We start from the raw sequence: 19042 nt of genomic DNA on the forward strand, positions 1-19042 counted from the left end.
GTCGTTCTAATGCCGCAGGGCAAAAAATTAATTTTCTGTAATAGCTAGGCTAGGATCTTTGTACCTCGGCCAATATTCGATGGCTGCTCCAGACGATTTAAAATTTTGGCAAAAGGTCGTTTTCCTCGACCTTTTTTTTTCTCTAATGGTCACTTAGGTAAGATTACTTTTTTTGTTCAAAACTGTCTGGGCCTGTACCCACTTAGTACGTCACGCATTAGTTCATTTTTATCACTTAAAAAAAATCTAAATGTAGGTCCTTACCACAGAATACTTTAGTTAGTTACCTTATTTGTTCAAAACTGTCTGGGCTGTGGGTATCTACCTACAATTAGTTCATTTTTATCACTGAAAAAATCTAATTGTACGTACCACAGAATACTTTAGTTACCTTAGTAAATATCTTGATTGTATCTAGAATTTTGAAGCAAGGACGTTTGGGATGGCCTCCAAACTCGTTAAAACTTAAATGTAATTTTTTTTAATGGACTAAGTAATTACTATCAGTCCAGCAGCCCCCAATTGAATTTTCGCGGCTGGATCTGTCAAACCACCTTAATAATAGGCTGATTCTTCGTGGGTAGGTTCCGTTTGACGAGACGCCCAAGTTTTGCTCTGTGAAAATTCTCGATAGAGGCGGCTATTGTAGGAATTTTATTGTTTTCGCCAGCGTTCTAATTATACTCTGTATATCTATAATAATTTTTACAAGGATGTGAAACTGACCAGAGCGTTTTGAGTGGTGGCCATACAGCTTGTTGAGGTCCAGCGAGAGCACGGGCGACGGAGCGAAGCACGTCGCCACTAACGCCACCACGCACGCCACTACTCGACACGGCGACATTTCTGTGGACAACGATAATATCATATTCACAAACCAGCGAGTCCACTTCGTGAAACATACATCAATTATTATTAATCTCAATTGTTGTGATTGCGAATTTGTGCGATTCTTGTTGCAAAAAGGCGTTATAGCCAATAGTGAGCGAGCGTTAACCAATCGGAGGTGATTGCCATCGTGACATTGTAGCTGTCATTCTACCGCAATCGCGCAGCAGAAGGGCCATTGTCTGAAACCTGCATCAATCATTATTACAATCTCAATTGTTCTGATTGGCTGAATTTGTGCGATTCTTGTCGCAACAATGCATTGTAGCCAATAAGTAGTGAGCGAGTATCAACCAATCAGAGGTGATTGCGATCGTGATATTTATAGCTGTCATTCTCCCGCAATCGCGCAGCAGATCAAGTGCGTGAGACTCAGATCACGCTTATAATATGATAGGGTTCCGTAGACATGCTAGTTGCTAAAAGTTTAACATACATACGATATGATGTCGTTACAAAAAGTTGCTTCCATTCCATACCCTTTCAATGTAAATTGAGCCTTATAATAAGGACTAAAACACAAAACTGAGATTGTTGTAGTCGCATACGTGTGCACGTATAAGATGCGCGTTATGGACGCTCCCGCATCCCGCATTCATGACACACAGATGTGGACGTTGCTTTATCTTAAATATATAAAAGGAAAAGGTGACTGACTGATCTATCAATGCACAGCTCAAACTACTGGACGGATCGGGCTGAAATTTGGCGTAGGCATCCGCTAAGAAAGGATTTTAGAAAATTCAACCCTTAAGGGGGTAAAATATGGGTTTGAAATTTGTGTAGTCCATGTGGACGAAGTCGCGTTGAATGAGCTAGTCCAAATATATAAAAGGATTGACTAACTGACTGATCGATCAACGCACAGCTCAAACTACTGGACGGATCGGGCTGAAATTGGGCATGCGGATAGCTATTATGACGTAGGCATCCGCTTAGAAAGGATTTTTGAAAATTCAACCCCTAAGGGGGTGAAATAGGGGTTTGAAATTTGTGTAGTCCACGCGGACGAAGTCGCGAGCATAAGCTAGTTTTGTCTAAAATGGTCCCGAAGTATACACAATTTAGCTTACTTAAGAGCATAACACCTCATAAAACTGTTTTACGGCTAGTTAAGACTTTTCGCAGGATTCCTAAAGTACCCTCGTAAACCCAGCCTAATTAATTTACTTTCTATCTTTACGAGCTAGTTAAATTAACTTACTTCTTTTCTACTAAAAGGCTTAACATTCAGCTACCTACTCACAAGACAGTATGATTGTACATCACTACCAAATATGTATCCATACTAATATTATAAATGCGAAAGTGTATCTGTCTGTCTATCTGACTATCTGTCTTTTTTTTTCTCTTTTTTTTTTCTTCGGGGGAGGAAAAATCCCTACGGACTTCTGCCTGCTGGCAGGGTGTGTCCGACTCGCACGGACTAAAATAACCTCCCCATGTCTACCAAGGTGAGCACGGAACTGCGTAAGCATTACTTCGTGCTGACCTCCTAAATTTCTAACTTCTTCTTTTCTTCTTTTTCCCGCTCTCCTCTTCTTATCATTATAGCCCGCAGCATTTGGCTATATCGTTGCCAGGCGTCCTCGCTCGACAGCATGCGCGCTATAAGGTTGCGGGCATTGACACCCTCCGCGTCTGTCGATCCTAGCGCTTTTGACCTTAGATCGGCACAACCAGGACATTCAAAGATTGCGTGTCTCGGGGTGTCTTCCTCTCCGCAGAAGTAGCAGTCTTCGCTCGGTGCTTTGCCAATTGCGAAAAGGTAGGTGTTAAACACCCCGTGACCGTGACTATCTATCTGTCTGTCTGCTAGCTTTTCACGGTCCAACAGTTTAACCATTTTTGATGAAACTTGGTACAGAGTTAGCTTACATCCCGGGGAAGGACATAGGCGAATTTTTATCCCGATAAATAAATGCCTCTGTTACTCATACCTATATGACGTTTTGTAGGTCTCTACAAAAGCGCTATCTTCTTCTAAAGGTCAATTTACATTACTTTCTGCCGCATATGTACCTATTAATACCTACAGCTACATTCTATTATAAATTCAAAACTTATTTCTAAATAAAGTAATTAATTATTTAGCTTTATTACAATAATTAAGAGCTTTCCTTGAATTGCGGATAACTTTAAGCGTTTGAATTGAAAAATTACCATTTCGCTCCATTTCGTCGACGTTTCAAAAGAATAAATTAAAAGAAAAGGTATTTGTAGTAATTTATTGTTATAGCTGTTCGACATTAGTTGTTGGGCTCGCTAATTTGCTTTAGGAGATAAAAGGGTTTGGACCTTGGACTCATTATTATTTATGATTTTGGAATCAAAGTTGATCTAAAAAAGTTTGTTCGTTCGTTCTCATTCGTTCTCATCGTTGCTCGTCAACTCGCTCAGCAGTTTTTAGCTTAACTCGTTTCTCGCTAATCGTCGGTGGTCGGACAAGTGCCTAGTTCCCGAAACATCGATCGGCCTTTGTTACACGTGCTGTGCGAAACGGCAGACCATACACTATGCGTTTCTGCACAATTTTTTTTATAGGCTTGCAGTTGACGACTATAAAATAATGATTAATTAAATCAGTTTAGGTTAAATCTAAATAATATAAAAGGAAAAGGTGACTGACTGACTGACTGATTTATCAACGCACAGCTGAAATGCTGAGTTTGCTACCTTTTCTTTATTGTTAGTTTTTAGTTTAGATAGTATATTAGATATAACATTGTACATACATTGTACTAGCAATAATGAAAATAATAAAGCATATTTATTATTATTATTTATTATTATTATTTGAAATTACAGGACGGATTGGGCTGAAATTTGGCATGCATGACCGTCCGAATCTTCGCTCGGCGAAAATATAAATCCTCTTCGTCTCTATCCCGTGGGAATTTCGAAAAATCCGTTCTTATTCCTTGTCTATATTATAAAGGGAACCGCTGTGCATTTCAGCTTTCTAAGTCAAAGGTTTTGAGCTAGGCGATGATCAATATCATTAAAATTAACGAAATATTGGAGTGAAGAGAATTCAATAAGTATTTCGTTAATTTTAACGAAACTGAAAAACTAACATACAATAAAAGCGATTTTCTATATAAGTAGGTATAATACTACTAATACTACGACTGCTCTGAACTACACAACAAGCTCTGCTGTGTTTATGCACCCTCTAATTACAGCTATCTCCGCCACCGCTCCAAATGTTTCGTAAGTCCGTTTAGTCGCACGGTAGCGCGCTCCGGTCAGTGGTCACCCATACCGCGCACTTTGGCTGCGCTCAACGCGCTGCTGAAGGAGTCCCCTCGCTGTGACATATTTGCTGACAAATGGACTGACCTCATGGGTCAGATCTTGCACTTTTGTGAAAATTTATAATTTTGCTTTTTAAAATTTATAATTTTAACAATTTTTGTATGTATGTTTATGTTAGTTTGTACTCGTAGTTTAATTAGTGTAATTGGCTTTATGGCCGTTCTAATTAAATAATAAATAAATAAATAATAATAATAATTAGAGCTGACGCACACCACGGTAAATTTCCGCAAAATCTGTGAACTATAGAACTATATGAAAGCGCGCGCACTGAGGAATTAGTTCCGCACCGAATTTTGATACATTGAAATTCAAATTTACGGATTTTAAAACGCACTGCAACTCACTGCACCGTGGTGCGCGCTAGCTCTTACGCCCCTTTCACACGGCAGTCCCGTTTTTTGCAGGATCCCGTTTTCTGCAGGATCCCGTTTGATGGCGAATGTGTTTATACTCTCATAATTATTTCGAAGACAATATCTTAAACTTTTTCTAAGGAACTGCATGCTTAATCAAGACAAAGAAATCTTTTTCTCTAGGGTAAAATTTTCGGCTATCTAATAGCTAGGATGAGTAGGTAAGTTAGCAAATTCCAATGTCTATTTTTTAGCATAAAAAGTGCCAGAGTCAACGGGAGAGCAGTTAAATAAATCTAACGAGTACTTTGTTGCACGTAATAACAATTTACTCGGGTACGGAAAAAAAAATGGCTAAATGCCACTTGGGAAAATTAATTCAGTTCATAGTGGGTCACAATTTTTTGGAGGTTGCTATCTTAATTAATAAAAAAAGAACGCCAACACATGTATATGCGACGCAGGAATAAAAATCGTTCAAGTGCGAGCCGGACTCACACACGGAGGGTTCCGTACCATAGTACAACAAATAACACTTTATTTTTTTTTATTTTTCGAGCCGGCCATTTTGAAATTATTTGTTGAGAGACTTTAGAAGTGCATTTACGTGGAAGCACTTATTTCAAATATTGTAAACATCATTATCGCTGGCATATATATAATAAACTAGCTTATGCCCGCGACTTTACCCGCGTCTACTACACACAAACCCTTATTTTATCCCCTTAGGGATTGAATTTACTAAAACCCTTTCTTAGCGGATATCTATTGTCTACGTTATAATACCTTATCTGCATGGCCAGCCCGATCCGTCCAGGAGATTGAACTGTGCGTTGATAAATCAGTCAGTCAGTTTTTCCTTTTGTATAAATTAATTTAAAAAAAGTAAATTATTCCCAACCAGAAGTCAACTGTCGTCAGAGAGTTACGAGTATTTGTTTGGCTAAATGAGTCGTAACGGGTATTTTGTTGGCCATAAACTTGGCCCTCATAATTATTCTGTTGGTCATAAAACTCTGGCGTCCGGTGGTCGGACGAAAAAATTAAAAGCTTTGGACGGCTTTGTTTTGTTTGAGGAAACATTTGAAAGCTTTTTCATTAGTTGCGTTTGTTTTTCCATTTTACTCTCAGTGAATTCGCTACAAGATACCATATTATCATCATCATCAACTGATAGACGTCCATTGCTGGACATAGATCTCTTGTAGGGGCTTCAATACGCCACAGTGTTGCGCCGCCTGAATGCAGCTGCTCCCTGCAACCCGTTTGATATCGTCCGTCCACCTAGTGTGGGGTCTTCCAGCACTGCGGCTTCAATGCGGCAAAAATGGCCACCATGAAAATTTAAAAAGTGTTAGGTATTTCTTCTACGATGGTACGGAACCCTTCGTGTGTGAGTCCGACTCGCACTTGACCGATTTTTTAATTTTCCGGAACAAAAGTAGCCTCTGGCAGTTGCCGGATGCAAGCTATCTCTGTTCGTACCTATTTATAATATCAGTATGGATTTAATATTTGTTTTATATTCAACTTCCCACGCAAGGGTATTCTTTGTCAACTGTTTTTTTTCGAAAATAAATCTGTATTTTGCTATGTGTGTTTTGATACGCCTCACTTCCTAAAGGTGACTCATACAAATATGACCTGAATTTTATGTAAAAAAATATTTGGTCTCTGGGTAAAAATAATAGAATTTTTATTATGATTTTTGCTTTGTGGCCTGTGACATTTAGCTTTTTTCACATTACATAAGGCATGTATTTACGACATATCCGTGCCACGTCCGGGCAATTGCCTATATACATCTGTATTTGGACTGCACGAGGCCGAAACATTTGAATTTTTCATGTTGCAAAAGGCATGAGTTTACGTAGAGTATACGAGAAATCCGTGCCACGTCTGGGCAATTGCTTATACATCTGTATCCGCATTGGGCATGAGGCTGAAACATCTGAATTTTTTTGTTGCAATAAATTATTCTTGCATCATGCTCAATCCAGGCATGATTTTGCACCGAGCACGGTATAAAATGGACTGAGTGTAGCATCAGTGCTACGGTCGGGGAAATTCTTATACAATTTCTGCCCAGATGGGGTACAAGACTACGGGGAGGGGTACGGTTTCTAAATGAAACTGAAATTTATAAAACTAAGTGGACAGTACGCGGCCGAAAGTAATGTACATTGACCTTTAGAAGGAGATAGCAGATTTGTAGAGCGTTGTTCCTGTCGTTGAGACCGACAAAACGCCATATAGGTATGAGTGACAGAGACAGCGCTCTAAAAAGCCGAAATGTCATTCTAAACGCCGATGTACATTACTTTCTGCCACGTACTGTAAGTAGTTTTAGTTTTGTAATTTTTAACATTTGCTTTTATTTTTTTCTCTTTTGTACTATTTTGTGAGCTGAATAAACTTTTATTTATTTAAATAACCGGTCTAAATCTAATGTTATCTTTTTGATGTACGGGACTTTATAAACCAGGTGCTGTAATCCTAGATCGGGTATCAAAAACGTAAGCCGTCAAAAAGGGTTTTATATTCTAAAAGTGCTAAAGGCTTGAGTCACTAATGATATTCGATGAAATATAACCATTTTCTCGGAAACTGTAATCGCCTTTGACGTCAAAAGGTGGGTGTAAGGTATAAGGTTACAATTTCTATCATTTTCTTGGATATTCATTATTTTCAGTACCTACGCTGTTATTTCAGGAAATCCATACTTGCAAACTGATATTATAAATGCGAAAATGTATCTATCTGCTAGCTTTTCACGGCCCATCTATTTAACCGATTTTGACGAAATTTGGACAGAGATAGCTTTGCAATTGCAGCCGGAACAGGACAAATTAATCTCCTTTTTGTCACGGAATATCAAAGAGTTCCCAGAATATCATAATATGAAAGGGCCTGTTCATTCTAAAAAAGATTTTTATTTATTGTTATTATTGTTATGTACCCGAATACGGCACCTTCGTTGCGCGAGTCTAACTCGCACTTGGCCGGTTTATATTTCCATGCAAAATAAATGCGATTTATGAGTAACGAGGGGATCAATGGGCTCGGGGATTATTCGTTATATTAAGATACACGGCTTTATAATACCCGCCCAGGCTTACGAGGATTACGTTTACGAACACGCAAATCCACGCCTACTTATATTTCACATAGAACTGAAAATTTCGTGTGACTTTTCATATATTTTATAGAAAACTAGCTGATGCCCGCGACTTTGTACGCGTGGAATTAGGTTTTTAAAAATCCCGTGGGAACTCTTTGATTTTCGGCGATAAAAAAGTAGCCTATGTAAGTCTCCAGGTCTTTAACGTCTTTAACTATATCTATGCAAAAAATCACGTCAATCCGTCGCTCCGTTGCGACGTGATTGAAGGACAAACCAACAAACAAACACACTTTCGCATTTACAATAAGGGTACTGATTTTATACGCTAAGGCAATTTTTTTAAAGCAAAGTGAAGCGTAGGTATAGGGTAAACTAGCTTATGCCCACAACTTCGTCTAACTTGAATACACTGATTTCAAACCTCTATTTTACCCCATTACGGCGATTACGCACTGAACTTCCGTCATCCGAGTTATATCTGTCATCCGTGAGAATACCTTATCTACGACATAATATGTCATAACTCATAAGCTACCATACAAAACAAAAAGGAACGTATTTTCACGGACTTGGATCGGACGCAGTGCTTAACCACGTGCGTGCTCTTAAGGGTTGAATTTTCTTTTTTTTTTTCTTAGTGGATATCTAAGACATATTATAGTCTGCATGCCAAACAGCCCGATCTGTCTAGTAGCTTGAGCTGTGCGTTGATAGATCAGTCAGTCAGTCAGTCCGAGGCCTATTGTTAGCGACCATGCTGGTGTACGCTGCGCTTTATTTATCATCCCTAACCCCCCGTTCCCACTTGTCGTTTGTCGCTATTCCAGTGGCAGTACATTTTGACACAAAATCGGTTTCCGACAAGTGTGAATAGCTCATATAAAATGTTCTGCCACTGGAAAGTTCGATTTAAATCCGGGTCCGACAAATGACAAGTAGGAACGGGGGGGGGGGGGGGGGGGGGTGTTTAATAAGGAGCAGAATGCCGGTAAAAGCAGGAAAGTGCTATCTGTGCTATTACGCCTTCATTTACGTTGCGCGATTTCGTTGCGTCATCTGCTAATGAACAACGCAATTTGCGTCTTATTGTGACGAAAACCAGACTTAGGTAAAGGTTAGGTATATTATAAATGCGAAAGTGTGGTTATTTGTTGGTTTGTCCTTCAATCACGGCGCAACGAAGCAACAAATTTACGCGATTTTTTGCATGAATATAGTTAAAGACCTGGAGAGTGACATACAGCCGTGCTCAGAGTCGCTAATCGTTTTTTTTATTTAATTTATTATTAACATACAAGAAAATTTACATATAATAGGTAGTACGCATTGTAAAAAAAAAACCACAGAGGTTTGGCCCTCAATGCGTACGTCTGCGCATTACATCATGCCTACTTTTGTCAAAAAAACAAAATTAGAAATAATACTATTACTATTAAAATGAGATAGATTTATGTAAGAGATATAGCTCTGTCTCGTTTTAACTAAACTTAATTAACGATTAAGCGACTCTGAGTACGGCTGCTAGACTACTTTTTATCCTGGAAAATCAAAGAGTTCATACGGAATTTTTAAAGAGCTAAATCCACGCGGGCACAACAATCTTTATACAGTTCATTTAAAGAATGAAAAGGGTGCTATGAAGTTAAATTACCTTCATTAAACCCTCTTGCCGTCAAAGAGGGTGTTGGTGATTGCCTTCATTGGCGCCAGCTCGCGTTAGACGCATGCATAGTCAAAGGCACTCTCACTCCCACTCTGGGAGGGAAACTAATTAGAACTCGACTCTCTGTGTTAATAATAGTTATCATCGCCAACGACTGTAATTTTGCATGTGTTAGATAACTAATGGAGGTTAGGATGCAAGCTACAAACACATGGTAAGAGGGAATTCTGTTTATTGTTTTTTCGTTTTTTGTGTTAAGTCCAAAGGTGACGACCTCCCTGGCGCAGTGGTGAGCGCTGTGATCATAAGAGTGGGAGGTCCCGGGTTCGATTCCTGGCAGGGGTTTGGAATTTTATAATTTCTTAAATTCTGGTCTAGTCTGGTGGGAGGCTTCGGCCGTGGCTAGTTACCACCCTACCGACAAAGCCGTGCCGCCAAGCGATTTAGCGTTCCGGTACGATGCCGTGTAGAAACCAAAGGGGTATAGGTTTAATAAAAACTGCCATACCCCTTCCAGGTAAGCCCGCTATCATCTTAGACTGCATCATCACTTACCACCAGGTGAGATTGCAGTCAAGGGCTAACTTGTATCTGAATAAAAATAAAAATAAAGGTAATTCAAACAGCCACACTAATATCCGTATTATCTGTGTATATAAAATTCAAAGTCCTAACTGACTGACATATAATATATCAACGCACAGCCTACCGCTGGTCCTAGAGACATGAAATTTGGAGGGTGTGTTCTTTGTAAAGAGTTAGATATCCACTAAGAAAGAATTTTTCGACATTCTATCCCTAAGTGGGTTAAAAGGGGTTTGAAATGTATGTAGTCCACGCGGACGAAGTCGCGAGCATAAGCTAGTCTAAATATGTAAAAGGGAAAAGTGACTGACTGACTGACTAACTGATCTATCAATGCACAGCTCAAACTATTGGACGGATCGGCGGGGTGATTACGTATCTCACGACAGGCGTAAATCTCGCGATCATTGCTGTCAAACGTCCGGCTAGAGAGAGACAGCAATAGCCGCAAAGCAAAATAAGAAGAAGAGAGACGGCAAGTGAACTATCGCATTGCTACTGCTGTCGCGTTACTGTCGCTACTGCAAAGTTTTACGTAATCACCCCGCCGGCTGAAATTTGGCATGCAAATAGGTAGCTATTATGATGTAGGCATCCGCTAAGAAAGGGTTTTTGAAAATTAAACCCCTAAGGGGTGAAATAGGGGTTTAGAATTTGTGTAGTCCACGTGGACGAAGTAGCGAGCATAAGCTAGTAACTTTATAAATGTGAAAGTGTTTCAGTCTGTCTGTCCTTTCTGTGTTACCAAGGTTTTACCATTTTATGGTCCATGCGAAAGTATCTTACGTCACACAATCGTGAAAAGCTAGCAGACAGACAGACAGGCACACTTTTGCATTTATAATATTGGTATGGATTTTACAACATGTGATGTAATACCTGTACCTAAATATGTGGTGGTTAGGACGTCCGCCTTCTAATCGGAGGCCGGAGGTTCGATCCCGGGCACGTACCTCTAATTTTTCGGAGTTATGTGCGTTTAAAGTAATTAAGTATCACTTGCTTTAACGGTGAAGGAAAACATCGTGAGGAAACCTGCATGCCTGAGAGTTCTCCATAATGTTCTCAAAGGTGGGTGAAGTCTACTAATCCGCACATGGCCAGCGTGGTAGACTATGGCCAAACCCTTCTCACTCTGAGTAGAGGCCAGTGCTCTGCAGTGAGCGATGGGTTGATCGTGATTTTTTTTTTTAATTTCCTCTCCAACTAAGCGTTAAGCTTGTGCTAGGAGTAGGTACGACAATAGTGCAACGGGCGGGGTTTGAACCGTCGACCTTTCAGTTTTCAGTCCACTCCTTTACCAGTTGAGCTATTGAGGCTCTGAATGATGATAGTAATAATAATAATGAATTGCTATAGGTACTCTTTGAATTAATTAAACAAACCCTTCCAACGTCATAGTAGCGTATCCCAATAAAATTATCTAGCTAAACATCTATTCGATACAGGCTAATAATCATACTTATTTTATAACCAACAAGGGTAGAAATGGCATGTGGGTCTCGAATAACTTGAACGTTGGATGTCACCCATGGGAGCAAAGTTCCCTTACGAAATTGGCTTCATAACACTTAGCCAACTAGAAGGGTGGTAAATAAAATCCTTACAGTATTGACGACCTCCCTGGCCCAGTGGTGAATGCTGCAGTGTTATAAGTGGGAGCTCCCGGGTTCGATTCCCGGCAAGAGCTATTTGTTAATTTATAATTTCTAAATTATCTTTCGTCTCGCTTCTGCCGTGGCTAGTTACCATCTTACCGGCAAAAGCCGTGCCACCAAGCAGTTTAGCGTTCCGGTACGATGCCGTGTAGAATACGATAAGAGCTAAGGGCTTCATAAAACTGCCCTTCCAAGTTAACCTGCTTCCATCTTAGACTGCATAATCACTTACAACCAGAAGATCTCGCAGCGAGGGCTAACTCGTAATGGAATGAAGAAAAAAAATACTCGCTGGTGTCCGCGACTTCATCAGTATGGATTTAGGTTTTTTTAATTATGTCTGAAAAAATAAATCGAACGTTTATTGTAATTTGAAAACTAGATAGGTAATAAGAATATATTCTTAACTTCACCTTTAGAAAGAAGAAAGAAGAAAAATAAACGTTTATTTATAGAAAGCTGCCTTTAAAATGTATCCCAGAAATACGCATTTAGTTTTGGTCAACCATAGCAATTAATAATGTTTTTTAACTGTCCCACTATGCAGTTTTCTGTTTTCCAAGATGTGAGTAAATTCTGAAAGAAGAGAAATACTGCAAGCGTAAACTGCACATTTGTAAAATGTGAACGTAGTTTTCAATTTTGTAGCGCTCTATTTCTTCGTAGCGAATCTCGTAGCAGCTGCGTCGTAGCACCTCGTAAACGTAACCCGTCGTAGCGTGTACATATTTCAAAGCGGTAATGTATAAAGGTTCACTGAATAGAAACTTCCGAAGATTATTTACAGGTATTTGTGTCTTGAGCAATCTCACAGATTGCTTTAGTAAAAGTGCTAAAATATTGAAATAATATTATTGTATAGCTGGAGATCCTGGAGATAATGAAATGAGATGATGAAAGTTTAAGACAAGTTTCCCTAGCGCACTACATACGAGTAATACTTAAAAGCAATTTGATTTAGATTTGAATACTAAACAATCAAACTCAATAGAATTCCATTGTAGACACGTTTTGGAAACAAGTATCCTGTGTCTGTAGTTTGCCAGATTTCTGTAAAAATAGGTACTTTCGTTACATGGACTCAAAGATTAACATACAAATCTAAGAACGCGTAGGACGTGCCTGAGATCGAACCAAGGACCCCTCTTATAAGAGCCCTACGTTTCAAGCTATCACCGCTTTTAGTGATGGTAATGGATAATAGTGATGAAGATTGCAATACTAGTCAACTATGAACTCGTCATCAGGAAAAAGTTAGAAATACTAACGTGAAAAGGGTTTGGCAGTTGTACAGTTGTCTCAAAGTCAATTAGTTCAAAATAATGCATATATTATGTACATAAATGTATATTATAAGTAGGCAGGTAGGTACGGCGCGCTAATAGATTTATGTAGCCCGAAACATAGCGGGGATTGACGCAATATGAATGCAAATGAAATGAATATTAGAGTGTGGAAACGTGCGGAAATACCTACTGCTATAAGGTTATAACATGGTAGTACATAGTTATTCCAAGTTAAATATATAAAGGAAAAGGTGACTGCGACAAACTGATTGATTGATTTATCAACGCACAGCTCAAACTATGGACGGATCTGGCTGAAAATTGGCATGAAGATAGCTATTATGACGTAGGAATCCGCAAAGAAAGGATTTTTAAAAATTCAACCCGTAAAGGGGTGAAATAGGGGTTTGAAATTTGTGTAGTCCATGCGAACTATTGCACATATCAGGCAGAAATTTAACATACAGTTAGCCTATTATGGCGTAGACATCCAGTAGGAAAGGATTTTTGAAAACTCAACCCTTAAGGGGGTTAAATATGGGGTTTAAATTTATGTAGTAGCGGACAAAGTTGCGGATGTAAACTAGTTATATCATATGCATAAAACTAGCTAATCTAGCCCGGCTTCGCTCGAGTGGTGATGTTTAAAATGGGTGCAATTTCCAAAAATTCTGAAACACCGATTTCTTCAATTTTACCCGAAAGCTCAAATACTGATTTTCATGGATGTATAATTGGTAGATAAAATCTGAGACTTTTATTATACCTTAAGGGTAAAATTTTCAAAAATCCCCTCTTTTTTAACTCACGGTTCTCATACGGATCTCCTCATTCCTAATTTTATCAAATAGCTAAACTTCAAGTATAGCTGTCCCCATTGCCCACTGTGACTATCGAGCTTTCTTATGAGGCCCATAGTTAGCGACTAGAATAGTCCCGCAAATAGCTAATGCGCGTGGCCGCCATTTTAGTGACGTCAGCACTAGACTGAAGTTTCGAGCTGATGGTATATTTTTATTTCGGCTGACGTCAAAATGACGTCATTTCGATGTTAGTGAGACATGGTTCCAGCGCAATAGCAATTTGCGGGACTTTAATCTCTGATACATGTCATCACTGGCAACACGCACTGTTCAAAGACTTTGTCTTTAAGCACTGAAGAATTTTGGACGAGAAACCTCGAAATGAGCTTCGAGATGTGATGTGAGTACTTATCCAATAATAATATCGAATATCGAAACCTTTGACTAAAATTTAGAATTTCAAATTAACGAACTCCAATTTATTCAGAACGTCAATTTATTCAGAACGAGATAATAAAACTGATTCTCCCCACTCTCGCGGGGAACATGAAAATCTGAAAATTTGCGGTAGCCATTATAAATGTATGCGATCTGTGTAGGCGGCGACACGAAATGTAACGAGCAGATAAAAAGGCTGCAAAAAACGTTGTTAATACTTAATACGCTACATTTATGAACCATGTGATATTGCAAGATTTTTCGGTGATTTTTACCGAATGTTTATTTGGACCGAGCTATCAAGGAGCAAGTCACGAATATGGAGGTTCTGCGACTCGTCTATCAAAAATGCGAACTTGTGCAAACTATCAAGAGAGATGAAAGTCGCATATTTGGGGCACGTGCTTAGGCACGAGAAGCACGAGCTCCTACAAGTCATCATGATGGGAAAAGTTGCCGGAAGAAGAGGCGTCGGTCGCAGGAAAAAATCCTGGCTGTTAGGTCTGAGAGTTAGGTAGGTCCCCAATCGCTTCAAAAAAACCTACCTATCCTATAAAGCTAGGGCCTTTGTTGTCAAAATAATAGAAGGTAATGTCAAGGTCTGTGAGATACCTCAATCTATTATAAAAGGTCGTTGAGTCTGAAATAACATCAAATGTTATCGCAGGCCTCAGTTCATACGTGAGCATTGAAATGTTATTTGTTCTGACGACCCGTGTAGGGTTTGAATTGTATGATAAAGTATATTTTAATATAGATAACGGGTACATACCACGATTTATTTGAAGTTTCTATTTGTCAATATTTCAACCCAAGTGCACGGGTCGTGGTTACGACGGGACTGCGGTGCTGCGAGAGATGAAGTTCGAGCTGTCATGGGACGTAGTGTATGATAAAAGTTGTCAAAAGAAGAATTCATATGCATACAAATATTATAAACTAACTGATGCTCATGACTTTGTGCACGTAGATTTAAGTTTTTAAAGTCAGAAAACCGCTGTTGTGTCTGGCGGCTACAATTTTTGACTAGGAACTATAAAGTGGTGGTGATCACAGTGAATCGGATACGGTCAAAGTGATACAGGGTATCCAAGAACCTACATAGTCCCAAAGAGAAGATTAGGTTTTTAAAAATCTCGTGGGAACTCTTTGATTTTCCGGGATGAAAAGTAGCCTATTATCCAGGTCTTGAACTATCAAAAAACTATCTATGCAAAATTACGTAGATTCGTTGCAACGTTGAATTTTTTGATTTTATTGACGCGATTGAAAGACAAACCAACAACAAACACACTTTCGCAGTTATAATAATATGGGTATCATGGGGATCATCATGATCAACTCATTACTGGCTCAACACAGAGCACAGGTCTCCTCTCAGAATGAGAAGGATTTGGCTACGCTTCCTCACTATGTTTTCCTTCATCGTTAAAGCAAGCGATATTAATTAATTGCTTAAAACGCACATCATCATCATCATCAACCGATAGACGTCCACTGCTGGACATAGGTCTCTTGTAGATAATTCCACACGCCACGGTCTTGCGCCGCCTGAATCCAGCGGCTCGCTGCGACTCGTCTGATGTCGTCCGTCCACCTAGTGGGGGTCTTCCACACTGCGTCTTCCGGTGCGAGGTTGCCGTTCCAGCACCTTGGGACCCAAACGTCCATCGGTTTTACGATCTATGTGCCTGCTCATTGCCACTTCAGCTTGGCAACCCGCTGAGCTATTTCGGTTACTCGCACGCACATAACTCCGAAAAATTAGTGGTGCGTTCCTGGGATCGCACCCCCGACCCTCCGTATCTAATGTCTTAGAATAGGAAAGTATAATTTTTTTAGATATATTTTTTACACAAGAGCTTTTAAATAGTCAAACTAATTTACCATTTTACTAGCCTACCTAATTAATAGTGGAAAAAATTACTTGAAACTTTTCGGCATTTTCTATCTTGTTATTCAAAGAAATACTTGTACCGTGTACTAGGTATTTGTACGTTCAACTATTGAAGTCACAACATTGTTTCCCAGTTTCCAGCGCATAAAGTGAATTAATAAGTTCGTGCATTTACATATTGTTCAAACGAGTGCTTCCAATGGAATTAATTTAGATGTAGATCTGAATTAACTAAATAATTTAATTTATATTATGTAAACTCGAAAATCACTAAGCTTATTTGTAAAACTAGCAGCCACCCAAAGGAATTTCAAAAAGTCTGACTTTATTCCTTGTGTATGTCATTATTATCAAGGATCTCTATGGAAAAATTAGGATTTCTCGGTCCAAAGGTTTGGCCTGGGCGTTGATGAAAGCCTACTTTTTTGTTATATTTTTTAATTTTGAGATTTGGCATTGTAACGATACCCAACTGGCATACTAAAATATTATAAAATTATAATGTTCAAAATAGTATATATATATTTTTTTTTAAATCGAAAGTAAGTCTGTAGTAGTAAGGTATATAAAGGTTCACTTTTAAGAGTTTCAATTTGAACTCATAACGCATAACGTTGGCAAACATTGGGAATCGAGGATATACGCCGCACGGGTTATCGGGAGCGAAGACAGACAGCGATGCGCGGGGCCGCGTCGAGGCGTTGTGTGCGCGCCGCGCTGGTTAAAGCGTAATAACGCTCGGAGCGTTCATTGCTGAACTAGCGTTGCGTGCGGCATCGCACGCGTCGGTCGAGACGGTGAGTGTGCACGCTCGTCGTTGCGTAGTGGCGCTCATAGCGTGCTCTATTCAAACGGCGATGTGGAAATAGAAAATATAATTTACTTATTGTAACTTATGTGCTGGGGCGACACATGAGGTTTATAATAAAGAATACTAATTTGAGAATGGGACCACTTTGAGTACAAGGATACATTTCTTATATTATAGGGCGATACTTTCTAAAGTCTGAGAGCGATTTATGGTTGAACTGACAATTTGGCTGCTTAGGCGGAGAAAACCGCGCGTCCCTCGGGATGTGTTTGGTGAATCTTTGCTTGAGATGGCTTTCAGTGTTATTAGTGAACTATCTGACATTCTTCTGAAGACTTCTATCACTCCGTGGTGATCGCAAACACTTACAAGGTACATAAATGCTGAAGATGGGATTAGGCCTGTGGATATAGTCTCCCTCGCTTCGGCGTTTGTATCGCAGTGCGCCTGGCTCTGTTTGGCATCTGACTATCAGTTAGATGTTAGATAGGGATTAGGCCTGTAGATGCCATGGTGAGCCTTGTTCATTCTTGACAATAGTTTGCTATGTTTGAATTTGTGATTACATCGGCGTGCGTTCGCACATAGTGCGAACGTATGTTAATGGAGTTGCATTCAAGTATAGTGGATGTTAAATTGAGTTGTAGGCCCATGTACTAAATCTGCAGTGAGCCTGGCTCGTCTTTAGGATTTAATTACATTGGAAACTAGAATAGGATTGGCTAGCGATGGCAGATCATACGGCTATTTCTGGTTTTGTCTTGTTCTGGTATCCTGTGTTTACTTTTGAATTATTTGCTGGTATGCGTTGGAGCGCGTTGGAAGACGCTTATGCAAAGGAGACCCAGTGCCTTTGATGCTTTGTGATTCTTATATGAAGAAGAACCTAGTATCTCGGGCTTTGTGAATCCTTTGCTGAGTTGATTCTAGCATGCCTTAATAGCTACCAATCACAGTGGGCAGGTAATGCTGCTGTTCTGTTTGTACTCTGACATGCGTTGGAATACTTAACCACCTTGTGGTGTTTACTGAATACACGCACAATATAAATGCAACATTATTATACCAATACATGAATATTGAAGGTTGGGTTAAGGCCTGTGGATATTCCCGCAGTGAGTCTGACTCTCCTTGAAACCTATTAACAGGTCTGTAGTGGGAGAGCACCACTCTAAAAATGCTGTATCAGCTATGGCTGCATCGTGGGATCATAAGAGGCACGCACCTCTTTCTAAAGTATGCTTGCATACGTTGCGCCGTTTATCAAATGATGACGTTGGGGGGAAGGGGGGGGGGGGCTGTTGTTCGTTGGTATTTTATGAACTTAGTGTCATAGGATACCAAGGGAAGGCAGAAGCTCACCGTACATGGCGCGGTGGGGCTATGTACCATCATTTACTTTTTTATTTCCCAAGTAAATGATGCCATCCTTCCAAGCTCCTATCCCGAAGGGATAGGTGGTTGGAACTACACGTCTTGACAACGTGATCTCATCTCAAGGTTAGAGAACTCACTCTTACAATATTATTCAATGTATCCTACGAACTTCGGCTTTCCGAAAGATTGTATTTAACTCTATTAATGTGAAACGTCTTGTGAAAGCAGTCTCTTGATCCTACCATGTTCAAACCGTTTCTATAAGTGAACAGCCACTTTGAATTGAGCAGGGGCGAGTATTTGTCTTGTCCGACCAAATGCTTAATAAGTATTTATACTCGAATATGCAAACCCCACAACCGTCAACGCAAAAAGTCGTTGGGCCTGATGAACTCATAATTTCTGACGCTCTAAAAGTTCTTGGTTTATTATGGACACAACATTAAATCCTCTTCAACCTAGTTGCCTGGTAGAGATCGCTTCACAGCGATAAGGCCGCTGATTGTATGTTCTTCTTTTACATGTTTCTTTTTGTGTCTTTTTTATTTTATTTTTTGGTGTACAATAAAGTATAAAAAAAAAAAAAAAAAAAAAAAAAAAACATTCCAAAGGACCTTACCGCTAAACGATACACGTGCCATTTTAAATGAATTAAATTAAAACGAAATCGTTTGAAAGAACTGAAGGAAAATAGGGTAGAGGTTCTTAGGACCTCGTCAGGTTATTTACAATTTGGTGCCGTGACCAGGATGGTCATAACGGCTTAATAGAGTAGAATAAAGTAGGCGAAAGCCTACAATTTGTTGCTCGTGAAATGGAAAGAGATTGGGGAATTGTG

At 39.5% G+C, this 19042-nt stretch overlaps 1 protein-coding gene across 1 annotated transcript in view; it reads right to left on the reverse strand.

The window, feature by feature from the left end:
* LOC117992322 (IDLSRF-like peptide) overlaps positions 1-19042 on the reverse strand; it is a 107050-nt gene that overhangs the window by 10282 nt on the left and 77726 nt on the right. The window contains exon 2 of the mRNA XM_034980001.2: positions 727-846. Within this exon, the coding sequence (XP_034835892.1) occupies positions 727-844 (118 nt within the window). The 5' untranslated portion in view covers positions 845-846. The remainder of the gene's footprint in view (positions 1-726; positions 847-19042) is intronic.

This window comes from Maniola hyperantus, chromosome 21 (genome assembly GCF_902806685.2).
Source record: "Maniola hyperantus chromosome 21, iAphHyp1.2, whole genome shotgun sequence".
In the NCBI taxonomy this organism is placed as follows: domain Eukaryota; kingdom Metazoa; phylum Arthropoda; class Insecta; order Lepidoptera; family Nymphalidae; genus Maniola; species Maniola hyperantus.